This window comes from Daktulosphaira vitifoliae, unplaced genomic scaffold, assembly GCF_025091365.1.
Source record: "Daktulosphaira vitifoliae isolate Bord-2020 unplaced genomic scaffold, ASM2509136v1 Scaffold_1, whole genome shotgun sequence".
In the NCBI taxonomy this organism is placed as follows: Eukaryota; Metazoa; Arthropoda; class Insecta; order Hemiptera; family Phylloxeridae; genus Daktulosphaira; species Daktulosphaira vitifoliae.
Genome location: NW_026099572.1, coordinates 64,813,971 through 64,827,448, shown reverse-complemented (window position 1 = coordinate 64,827,448; position 13,478 = coordinate 64,813,971). Strand labels below are relative to the sequence as shown.

Below are 13,478 nucleotides of genomic sequence, written 5' to 3'. Positions count from 1 at the left end.
ACAAGATTTATACAATAAGAATTAGAAGGTCTTACTGATGGTACTCTTCTTCTGTTTCCTCGCCTTATTCCCAACTACTTGGGGTCGGCCACCCTTATCCCAAACTTCCACTTGACACGATTTCCCACATCATATACCTTCACTTCAGCTGTCCTCATATCGCATTCAATAGCATACCTCCATCTCTTATTTGGTCTTCCTCTACCTCTTCTTCCTTCAACATTCATTTCTATAACTGTTCTTACAGCTTCCGATTCTTCTCTCCTCATAACATGACCATACCGTCTAAGTCTATTTTCTCTCATCTTATCCACGATTGATACGATTTACTGATGCTACTAAGTGAATTGACGTTTGAAATAAATGATTTTATGAATTAAAAAAAAAAATAGTAATGCTTAAGAACTCTTTTTGGAAATATTTTTAAATATACTAACTAATCATGAACTAATCTGAAAGTTGAAGGTAAAATATTTCAGTAGTATTGCATGTTAACAAGGAAGTACACAATATTAATTATAAAATCTATGTTGTAATATTATATTATTACATATAATATTAACATATAATATGATGTTATCATTTGTACATGTATGTCACATATTATGATTATACAAGAATAACAAAACAGGGTTCTCTTATTTAAAATACAAAATAACCCTTTAATAATGCAAAAAATCTCCCTCTTGTAGAAACTATTAAATAACGCCTACACGCAGGACCCTTTTTCAATTAACCAATTAGAATACAAAGATTCAGTTACCAGGATCACTGTAGAGATCGCTGGGCTACCCCTTTCAGACTATAAAAAGCCATTTTTCCCCGTCTAAACCAGTTCTTTCGGCGATTTTTAAAGACACAAAATCTACGACACTTCACTCAAGATTTCACTCTCCGGGACTTAGTCGATTTTTGAATTAATTTGGAATTAGAATTTTTTCTTTAAAACCAAATGACACTTAGAAATTTTAAGATGAATTTTGTTTTGGTGAATCTCTTAATTTAATTTAATTGTTCATTAAATAATAATGTTTTATTTTTATTGTTGTGGAAATAAATGTCAAATAATATTTTAAACATTAAGCCTTTTTTTTAAATTATTTTATTTTAATAATAAATCCAACCCAACTTTAAATTTTATTTAATAATAAAAATATATTGTGAGCTTTTCGTATTGGGTAGCTAGTCTTTGAGCTTAATGTATTTGCTTTAACGAGCATCGCGCCGGCGGACAGCGCAAAGAAACTTACAAATATATTTTTAGTGTTTAAATTTTGTCTTGGTGATTATTTTTCCGCATCCTTTCTAGGTGCTTTTTAGCGCCGGGACACATTGGGCTATCACAATTCCGCCTTGATTAATTTTTTACATAGTTAAATTTTATTATTTAAAATTTTGAATAGTTTTTGTAAGTAATTATATGGACTATATGACAAATAGTGTAAATCGTATGTGTAGTGCGTTTAATACCAAAATCAACATTGGATTATTTGAAATATTATTGTATTATGCAGGATGTAAGGTAGGTACAATTTAATCTACGCTATCGAATCTCCAACATTCTATTGCGTAATAAACCATTATTAAAAAATTAAATAGGAAAATTAATATTTAATAAGTGAAACAATTAATGTGTAAATCATATAATAAATATCATAGACGCAGACATATTATTTTATTTTAAATTATAAACGGGTAAAAAAAAACCCCTCTAACATAATGCGATAGAATAAATACAATAATTTCTTAGTTAACATAAATTAAATGAAAAAATACAATTTTAACTAAATACTATCAGATTTATAATAAACAATTAGATATAAACAAATTACAATACACAATTAGATAATGCATTATAAATATTCGACTTGAAGACATCACGAGACATATAGAAAAAATCAACAATGTTTAAAATCTCTGAGGTTTATTTGACTAGTTCTAAAGAAAGTAACTCTGGGCAATCTACATAACCATTTAGTAAGTCATATAAAAACATAAGATCATTAACTCTTCTTCTAAGTTCACAAGATGTAATACCAAACTGAGTCGAATGTAAATAATATGAATCCCTAGAAAGACTAATATTCAATTTAAAACAGATAGATTTCGTATACTTGTATTGGACATTTTCTAATAAATTAATGTAAACAGCATAATCAGGGAACCAAACTAAAGAACCAAGCTTTGATCTGACAATAGAAAAATTTAACAATTTTAAAGTATTTATGTTTTTAAAATATTTAGTATTTCTATTAAGAAAACCCAAACTCTTAAAAGCATTACTGACTGACAAATTTATATTTCTAGTAAAGAAAAAATTATCCTCAAAAATTATTCCCAAATCACTTATGAAATAAACCCTAGTTAAACTGGAATTACACAAACTATAGTTAAAGAAAATGGGATCTTTTTTACGGGAAAATAATAAAACTCTACATTTGTTGAAGTTCAGAGGTAACTCATTTGTAACACTCCAATTATACAGGGTGTTCAGTAAGTTAGGAAACAGTTAAATTGTTACAAACAATGAGTACAATAGAAATTCGTTTCCTTATTTACTGAACACTCTGTATAGTTTTTCAATGTTTAACTGTAATTTAATACAATCACTGATTGAGTTGATAACCGTAAATATTTTGGCATCATCAGCAAACAATAAAATATTTATAGAGGTATCAAAAATACCTAGGCAAGTCATTTATATATAAAATAAATAATAAAAGACCTAAATAAAAACCTTGTGGCACCCCAGAGTGTCCTTTAATATCATTTGAAACAACTGAGAACAATTTTACGACTTGTGTCCGATTAACTAAATACGATTTAATCCAATTTAAAAATGAGCCATTTAATCCAAAATATTCTAATTTTAATGATAAGAGTTTATGGTTTAATTTGTCAAATGCTTTTTGAAAATTTGTGTATATTGAATCAATTTGCTGCCCCTCATTAAAAGCAAAAATAATTTTTTTTGATAGTGATTTTAATCACTGTCAGATATCATAATACTTGATCCTACTATGCCACGTCACCACTGTGCCACGACTCCCCTGTGCTGGGTTTCTTTTTAATTTTATAGTATAAGACATAACATTTGATTTGATATATGTTTAAAGGACGCAGTATTTCCTGAACATTTTCAAAAATTAAGTTAAAAAATTTCGATTTTTTATACAATGTTTCAAGTTTCAAACTACTATTTCTCAGCTCTCACTGGACCGATTTCTTTCGACAATACGTCAAAAGACCACAAATCGAATCTAGTTGAAGACATAACCCTTAAAAAATTTTCCCTCGTTCCCCGCAAATGGGGGAAATCTCCAAAAAAATTACAAATTTAAAAATCGAAAAATTTTGTCATTTTTTTTTTCTTAAAACTTCCATAACTTTTTCAAAAACAAACAAATCAACATAATTTTTTATTATACTAAAACCTTAGATATATATCTTTCATTTCATATCATTTTTTTGAAAATTTAACACTTAACCTTTGTCACTCGCACGACTAACTGAGGGTGTTGCACATTAATCTTTTAAGCATTGCTTATAATATCTATGGTTAAACAGGAGTTACCACATTCGGTGGTCATAAGATCGATTTTCCATATTTAAATATTTTTACTACCCGAAATTCTTTTTTTTAATTACTCAGTACACTAATTAAAATATAATATGAAATAAGTGTTTATAGTAGTTTAAAAATGTAACAGTTATTTAAAAATATTATGATAGAAAATATTTCTCATACAAAATGTTATTAAAGATGTCAGAAAACACTCGTGTTTTAGCTCCAGCTGTACATTGTTAAAAACGTCCGAGATGCCGGTCCAATAGTTATTTTCAAGTCTTAAATAAAAAAAATTTCGAAAATTAGCGATTTATAAAATTGTAATTTTTTTGGTGATTTTCCCCATTTATAGGGAACTATGGGAAAATTTTCACTTTTTGTGGTTAATGTCTACGACTAGATACGATTTGTGATCTTTTGACGTATCGTTGAAAGCTATTGGTTCGGTGAGAGCTGAGCAAAAGTTGTAACACACACAAATAAAATTATACAGAAAAATATTGTTTACGGTGAGTGGTGAGCGGGGTGGGATGAATGCGTTACGTTCGTCTAGTCTCAAGGCCATAGACGATGGGATACACGAGATAATAACACGTGGCGAGTGAAAAGTTACACACAACAAACAAACTAACAAACATACATACATGTGAAACTAATATAAGCGTGTTAAAAAAACACATCATAGTAAAATTAATCGCATTGAAGCTAAAAAATTGAATTTTTTTCAATATTTTATTTACTTTATGAGTAATCGAGTAGTTTACGATAAATCGATCACCTGTATATAATTCAAATTGAATTAAATATAAATACTTTTTATTTTTACTTTTAAAAATTCATATTTAGACTATTGATTTTCAAAAACAAATTTATTACTTTAGATAACCTTGAAGTTGAACAATTTGTCTTGTCATCTTGTCTTTTATGTACATAGTCAATCACACTTAAAAAACAAGTTATTTTTGTTTTAAAATTCTCGATTTTGTATTTTTAAAGTTTCAATTTTTAGAAATAATCAATACAATTTTTTTATAAATATTTCATACGTGTGATGTGTGTTTGTGGGGCCACCTCCCAAAATTCCTCCTCCTCTCTAATCACATAAAAATTGGAACCTCCTCCTCCCACTTATTAAAAAAACGCGTTATAGTTATAGGATAGTGTGATAAGTGTTTATCAGTGAGGTTATTTTGATAACAGATAATATATATTATTTAGCGCCTCTCTTATATTTATTATGATTTAATGTACGACACTACTGTTATTTGAGGAGTGTTACCTCCTCATTTTTTACATTTAAACGCCTGAAAGCAGCACCTCCTCCTCCTCCNAATCAACATTTTAAATCCTATCCTATTTAATATTATCCCCCTCTTATTATAAAAATTATCTATAAAACACGATCCATCGTGGAGATTCAATCATATTGTTTACCATTTTTTTCTTTCTCGTGCATATTCAGTTAAGTAAATAGTGTAGTATTATTATGAACATGATGAAAATGGCTGCAGGAGTGAAAGATGTTAAAATGACTATGCGATATCCATCTCAACCCGACTTTGCTGTGCTAGGAACTTCTGTATTCAACTTAAGTTTTGCAGAGAGAAAATTTATACACATCGGTTGCACGTGGATAAACGACCGATACTCTCCCGTAATGATAATATTATCTCCAAGTATGTATTTATGGATGGATGTCGATAAATTTATTAATTTTTTACAATTAATCGATGAAGTTATTTCATTTATGGATGAATCGTGTAAATCAAAAATTTATTTGAATTCCGTTTTTAACATTGTAAAATCGAAATGTTTCTCAAAAAGTTATCTATCAATATCGGGTAAAGGTAGTGAAGAAGAAAAAATGGGGCGTATATCATTGACCGAAGAAAATCTATTTGCGTTGAAATAAATGAAGTCATGTCTCCTGGAAGTAACCAAAGAGAAATACGAAACANAAGTCATGTCTCCTGGAAGTAACCAAAGAGAAATATGAAACATGTAACTTATTGTACATGCAAAGTAAAGAAGTTTACGAAAAAGTAAAGGATTTGGTTATAAACAAGTTTTTAGTATTACCCGAAAATTTAATGTATTCCATCGTGAAAAGTATGGATATATCGTTATTGCCAAAGACATCAACAGCACTGTACAAAGAAATAGTTACCTTCGATTATAAATGTATCATTAAACGTATATGGGAACAATTCATTGAGGATTTCAAACATCAAACCAATCAGGATGTTAAGCAGATGACAAATGAAAATATAAGGTAGATATTTCACTAAATTGTTTATGCTAAAAATACTAAATAAAATTAAAATTTTTAGTAAAAACGATGACCAACAAGATCATTTGGAAAATCACAACGAAAATGTACAAGATGATAATGTTCACCGTATAAATAATGATTTATCTAATCCATTTAATGATCAAATTCAAATATGGGAAAATTGTAACGATTTATTTGGTTAACAAAATAAAAAAATATTATTAACAATAATTGTAAACAATTTTGAAATGATATAATTGTATTGTAAAACATTTTTTAATTAAAATAAAAATTATTATATATACTAACTGTTTGATAATTGATTAAAAAAATTTTCTATCAAAATAATATATACAATCAACAAATTTGTGAGATAAGAATATATAACTATTGTATAACGTCTCATTCTTTATTATGATATTAAACACACATTATTAAATACTTTATGAAAATAAAATATGTAATTTATAGTTATAACTGCATACTTGATGAGTATATTATCAAGATNAGTTATAACTGCATACTTTATGAGTATATTATCAAGAAAATTTAATTTCTCACAAAAGCAGATACGATAAATTTAATTCATATTTCTATAACTCCAGTCATCGTTTCTATGATTACATATCACTTAAAAAGAAAAAAATTTAAATGCTGCTAGATAAGACAAAATGCTGAAATAATATTTTAAATGCATGTATATATAATACGCAAGTTGGTTATTTTATGATTTAAACAGTTAGCATTTAAATAACACATAATCAGCAAATTTTAAGACAAAAATATAACGAAGTAAATTTAAAAACTGATATATATCTCACAGTACCTATTCCAGCAATTATTTTTAAAACGTCAACCAATTTTAAACCAATCGCAGTGTCAAAAGAAATGCTAATTCATCATTTTGAAATTCTACTGTAAGATTGTATAAGAGTATGTGTGATCACCACAGTCATTCGATCAAAAGCGTTATAACCAACATGTCATCACAAAGTATTAACAACGAAGAATTTTTACAAATTCTAAATAATATGAGAAGTGAACCGCTGTCTCCACTACTTAGCGAAGAAGAATTCGCAGATATAATAAACGAGATGAAAATTGAACCGCTTTCCCAAACAATGGTAAGTAATTTAAAAATAATTTTATTTATGCGATTATAATAAAATATATATATTTTCGCAGTCTCAAGAATTATTACCAGATTTTTGGAATATGGATGATTATTATTTAAATATAGTTAATGAAATAGAAAATCCTGCATCATATTCGATGATCGATGCGGGCCAACATCAAACTTGGTTAAATGAAACGGTATGTGTTTAATATTTTATATATATTTAAAAAATTTTCATGTTTTTATTATAATAATAGAATCAGTTAAATAATGAATCAGTTAATGAAAATTGTCTTTATCTCGGAGCACATCCATGGTTGAATTTTGATACGGAAGAAGATTTATTGGACCTAATAACACAGGGAACGTGGGTTGATGATGTAAAGACATCAGATTACCAAGAAATGATAAGTAAGTAAAAAAAAATTATAAATCTGTTTTAAATAGTAATAAAATTATTATCGTGTTTCAGAAGACGTTAGGAGTTGGAATAATGAATTTGACGACGAAGAATGTGCTCGAGAGACAGATGAATTATCACTAGCTGTATTCAAAGAATATGAACAAAAACATTGGAAAAAAAAAAAGTTAAATAACTATTTCAATAACAATAGTAATAAATAAATTTATAAAGATATTAATAATGTATAATATTGTAAATAAATTTAAGTTTAATCATTAAATGTAAAACATAAATAACTAAAAATTATAACTAATTATGTACAATAGTAATTGTTTTAAATTAAAAAAATATTATACTTATATTAATTTTTTATTTCATAAATTAAACCACCTTGTGTACTTCGCTAGTCATAGCGTTATACTCGAAAATCTTATCATGTAGTATAAGACAATATGCTGATGTATCGTTTGGTATAGGAATTTTAGTTTCGAATTCAATTCGAACGTCAACGGGAGCGCTCTTAATTTTTTCATTTTGTTTAGAACAATCGATAACAACTATAGGAGCGTTATCTTTAAATTCTTCTTTAGTCAAAATAGGATCACCGTTATCTATATTATAAAAGCTATCTTGAAACGATGAATACATTTGATATAATGCTGAATATTTATCATTATCGAAATCAATGTTTAAACTATCGTAAGGATATGATTCCGAATTCAAAAATACTTTGAGTGATATTAGAGAACAATGATCGAATCTACTCATGTCAGCTGTTATTTTGTTTTTACGTTTAGTTTGAAATCCTATAATCACATATCTAGGTTTTTCCGTATGCGTTGATGTTTTAACGGCCCACGAATGTTTTGTAGTTTGTGGTAAATATGGATGTTCAAATAATTCCCAACTTCTAAAAGCGATGTAAAGTGGTTTACGAGAATCTAAAGTCTTTAACAGTTTCAATCTTACACTGTCCTCTACGTTTATATGAGGCATTCTCCACATTATTTTCGAAATTTTTATTTTACCATTCGCTCGCTCACACTTTAATGCGTTAATGTCCACGCTGGATCTATGCAGTATTAATTCTTGTCGGGAATTTATTATTATTTTACGATGATCTTCCGCAAATCCCATAATTACTTTGAGAGGTATGCACACTTCGAATTTTTCTCTAGATTCACCACTTTCATTCCATCCGGCATTTTGATATCGGTAAAGGTTTGCCGTTTGAAAAGACGCATAACCTTTCATACATGTTGTAATACCGGGATTTCTTACTTTATCAATTTCAACAGAGTTTAATTCGTAACGAATTTCGTCAAATAGGAACATAATGCCATTGTTTATTAATTTTACAGAAGCTTCTCCATTACCTGTTTCTATATTTCTTTCAACTTCACCTTCGATGTGTAACAAAGATTCGCTGGGGAGAGTATATAAATCTTGATGTTGTATCGCAATTCGTATTTCATCGTTATTCGACAGCGCGTTACTAGAAAATGGTTGATACGAATGGTATTCAAATTTTGTTATACTTTCTTCGAAGTACGGTTTTTCGTGAATGTTCAGAATATCTTCCATTGCGATTTTCAAGTGTATAACCAAGATTTAAAAGTGTAGTCAAGCTCTCCCTTGTTAACTCTGGAAGTTTTGAAATTGAACTGTTCTCAACTTCATGAAAACGTCTCTTTTTAACGTTATATTGTATACCCATATCGAATATGAACACGAACCGTTACACTTTCTCCTCTGAAATCGACAAGCTCTCCGTTCTGATCTTTAATTTCAATTTTTACGTTATCTATTTGATTGGTCAACACGGAATAATATATAAGATTATTAGGTGATTCTACAATCTTATAACCGGGTGACACCAAGGGATAAAACTCGTGAATAGAACACGTCTCGCGTCCGTTAACAAATGCTCCATGTACAATATCACACTCTATTCTTATACACGATAGTGGATTAATATTAGCCATTTGTTCTGATTCATGTATGACACCGCCTTCAAACGTTTTTTTATTGAATCCCAACAACTCTCCTATGCTATTGTTTGCTGTGAAATCTACTGTTTTATCGCAAAACATTTCGGATTTCAATGTATTCACATTGGATTTCAAGTTAAAAATAATATTATGTTTTTTCAATTCATCCGAGAGATATTTACCTATATCATCTAACTCGTACGATCCTATTGGTATTGATAAATCAATAACGGAATTATTAACAGACGTTGAACTTTCAAGGTAATCGTTATAGGTTAAAACACGAAAAGAATTATTTTTTTCACTAACATTTGGTTTAGAGTTGCAAGCTTGTAAACTCAAAAGTGCTAATTCTGCAGTTCCATCTAATTCAATAGGTGGGAAAAAGGTACTGATCATTCTAGACTGGTTACCTTGAAAAGATAACGTTAAAGAGCGTTGCATCGTTCCAGTAAAAATTTCAAACACAATTGTCCACACACGAACGTATTGAATTCTTGAACACGAGTGTAATTAAATTTTATACTACATCCTTTTAAATAGGAGCGTAATTCTAAAGGCGGTGGTAAGTTACCAAACGAATCGAAATAAAAAACGGTTTTATTTTTTTTATAATATGCTACCCAGTGCGTGCCTTCACCCGTATCATCATCCAAATTCACGACAGCACATTCAATCGTTCGTGGTGTTTTAGGTAACTTATCTCGTGAAAAAATATTACGAAAATGAGATAGTTTTAATAGTCTTGCATATTTTATAATATCATCGCTGTTTAGCGGGCGATCACTGGGTAGCATATGATTTAGTTTTTTTGAAATGGTTTCAAATATAATGATGATCCTCTTTTTGCGAGCATACCTCCACCGATTTTAACTGGACTTTTTGAATCCTTATTTTTTCTTACTTCATTTACCGCTTTGATTATATTAGCGGTACCACCTGCCAACGAGCCTAGAGCAGAAAGACCTGCGAAAATAGGAATCAAGGGAAGCACTCCACCAAATTTCGGTATTTTTATAGTACGAGGAGCACTAGGTTTTCGAACAGAGTTTTTAAATGTTTTTTTAGCCGCTGCGAGTGCAATTATACTTGCTTTCTTCGCACTTTTACCTTTCATTTTTCGCATCGCCTTTCGACTCGAACTAACGATCGAGTTAAAATTTATTCCCATCCCGAGTTTGCGTTTCGCTTTCATGATATTGGTAGTTGCGTAAGCCGCTACTTTTTCTCCGAACGTACTATCTTTTGCTTTAACACGTTCCCAAGCTCGATTTTGTAAAACGTAATCGGCTTTATGACGATTCTTAATGTCTTTATATTTACTATATGCTATATCGTGTTCTCGTGCTGCTGCATCCAGCGGATTTTTACCAGGGTCACCACGAGCCAATCGCTTTTCTAACCGCGTGCCGGGTCCTAGATATTGATACGTTGGCCAATGAACTTCTACGGGAAGATTATTTATAAGAGAATTAACTAAACCGTTTCCGCGTTTATTAATGTTAGATCGTCGACGTCGAATCATCGTTTAAAACGGTGTAATTGTTACATCAATCTTTTATACGTAATGTTTTTCGAAGCGCAAACATGTAAGTTACCAGTTTCTAACGTCGATTTGGATAAATCTGTGTCAAAACGAATGAAACACGGTCCTTTGCTACCCGATAGTATACGTTGTATAATTTGTGGACCGTCTAATTGCGGTAAAACAAACGTAATGTTTAATTTACTGACAGAAGAAAACGGTTTAAAATTTGAAAACATATACCTCTATACAAAAACTCCGGATCAACGTAAATATAAAATCTTAGAGAATATTATTAACGACGTAGAAGGAGTAAACATATACGTTTACACCGATAACGATCAAGTATTAGCACCGGAAAAGGTAACATCTAATTCTATATTTATATTTGATGACGTCGTATGTGAAAAACAAAACAACATAGCATCGTATTTTTGTAGAGGTAGACACAACGGTATCGATATATTTTACTTATCACAGACGTATTCTCGTATACCAAAACAACTCATCAGAGACAACACGAATATGATTATTTTATACAAACAAGACGAAACTAATTTAAAACACATATATGATGATCATTGTTCGTCAGATATGAGTTTTATAGAATTTAAAGAAATGTGTGCTAAATGCTGGAACTCTGGTAGATTTGAATTTTTGTTGATAGCGAAAGATTTTCCTTTAAACGAGGGAAGGTATCGCAAAAGTTTCGATATTTATATAAAAAGAGCTGATTTTTAGACACTTGATTATTAATACAAAATGGAGTCGGAGGAGAATATAACATCAAGTATTATAAAAGCTAAAAAAAGTATTAGGAAAAAATTACTGGAACTCAAACGTGGTGTTGAGGAAACTAGAGAGTTTGTTCGCAAGCATGCGACACCTATCGTTGAACCTCTGGAAGAAATTGCACGACAAACAAAAAACTTATTTGAAAACCGTAAATCAAACGATGCAGAAGAAAATGATGGCGAGGAATACGATAAAATTGATAAAAATAAAACGATCGTGTTGTCTAAACCGTTACAACAACAATCAAACTTTGATGCGGTGTACGGTGTAACCGTTAATGATGACGGAGACTTTAAAATGGGTGATAAAATGGTAATTATTGATGAACATATGGGTAATATCAAGATCGGTAGTCTAAAACAAGTGGCATTGACAAAAGGATTACACGAATTGTTATTTAAAAAGATACCTAACGTCGATTTAATCACTTCTGAGGATATGATAACGTATAAAAACTGTCTCATACACACTAGAGTACATAGAAATATTAACGGCAAATTGAAAACAAATCAAGGATATAAATATAAAAATATAATAAAACAGTTATTTAACGGGCGGCAACCAAGCGAAAACGAAAAGTTTGGTGGCGGACTACCGTTTTTATCTGTATCAAATAAACGAAAAGAATACATATATTGGGACGATATAAATGAATTAGTACAGCGTCTGGCTATTTTACACGCGTCTAAGCGTGCCGGTAATACGGGAGTGTATAACGAAATAATATCATTGGAAGAAGAACTTAGAGAAAACGGAGTAATAAAATGAAAACTGTTAAAGAGCAAATAGCGGAGGAGATACACGCACAAGCAAGAAAGAAATNTATAACACGGCCGCCGGGGATTGACGGCCGGTTATAGAAAGTGTACCGGAAATCATGTGAAAAAAAGAGGCACGGTACGGGATTAGAACCCGCGACCCAAGGCGTCGTATAGACAAACCTTACCACTAGGCCACCGTGCACTTATGATTCAGATCCCGATACACTTTCATTTAGGTTGATAACGTGATGTGCGGCTGAGGGAAACACGGTACCGTGTCACGTATAAAAACTGTCTCAANTTAAAAAGATACCTAACGTCGATTTAATCACTTCTGAGGATATGATAACGTATAAAAACTGTCTCATACACACTAGAGTACATAGAAATATTAACGGCAAATTGAAAACAAATCAAGGATATAAATATAAAAATATAATAAAACAGTTATTTAACGGGCGGCAACCAAGCGAAAACGAAAAGTTTGGTGGCGGACTACCGTTTTTATCTGTATCAAATAAACGAAAAGAATACATATATTGGGACGATATAAATGAATTAGTACAGCGTCTGGCTATTTTACACGCGTCTAAGCGTGCCGGTAATACGGGAGTGTATAACGAAATAATATCATTGGAAGAAGAACTTAGAGAAAACGGAGTAATAAAATGAAAACTGTTAAAGAGCAAATAGCGGAGGAGATACACGCACAAGCAAGAAAGAAATTTCCGAGACGTATCGTAACGCCTTACGCTAAAGACAACATGTGGCAAGCGGATCTCGTCGATATGAGAAAGTATTGCAACAAGAATAAAAACTTTACTTTTATTCTTACTGTGATAGATGTATATACTAAATACGCATGGTGTGTACCTTTAAAAAATAAAACCGGTAAGGTGGTGACTGCAGCTTTTGAATCAATAATAAATAACTGTAACAGATGTCCACTGTACATAACAACAGATAGGGGATCAGAATTTTTCAACAAAGATCTGAAAACTTTTCTACAACAGAGAAGTATTAAACATTTTCCTACATATTCGGCG

At 30.4% G+C, this 13,478-nt stretch overlaps 3 protein-coding genes across 3 annotated transcripts; 2 read left to right on the top strand and 1 right to left on the bottom strand.

The window, feature by feature from the left end:
* The first annotated feature begins 5,544 nt into the window (after nucleotides 1–5,544).
* Nucleotides 5,545–6,189, top strand: LOC126895637 (uncharacterized). Its single transcript, XM_050667744.1, has 2 exons — nucleotides 5,545–5,840; nucleotides 5,899–6,189. Exons 1-2 carry the CDS (start codon nucleotides 5,584–5,586, stop codon nucleotides 6,041–6,043), a joined length of 402 nt encoding a protein of 133 aa, XP_050523701.1. The 5' UTR covers nucleotides 5,545–5,583; the 3' UTR covers nucleotides 6,044–6,189.
* A 190-nt stretch (nucleotides 6,190–6,379) lies between these two features.
* Nucleotides 6,380–7,664, top strand: LOC126895636 (uncharacterized). The gene is made up of 4 exons (XM_050667743.1): nucleotides 6,380–6,964; nucleotides 7,026–7,154; nucleotides 7,215–7,368; nucleotides 7,430–7,664. Exons 1-4 carry the CDS (start codon nucleotides 6,776–6,778, stop codon nucleotides 7,579–7,581), a joined length of 624 nt encoding a protein of 207 aa, XP_050523700.1. The 5' UTR covers nucleotides 6,380–6,775; the 3' UTR covers nucleotides 7,582–7,664.
* A 77-nt stretch (nucleotides 7,665–7,741) lies between these two features.
* Nucleotides 7,742–8,944, bottom strand: LOC126895016 (uncharacterized). The gene has a single exon (XM_050666467.1). It carries the CDS (start codon nucleotides 8,942–8,944, stop codon nucleotides 7,742–7,744), a length of 1,203 nt encoding a protein of 400 aa, XP_050522424.1.
* Nucleotides 8,945–13,478: the final 4,534 nt, after the last annotated feature.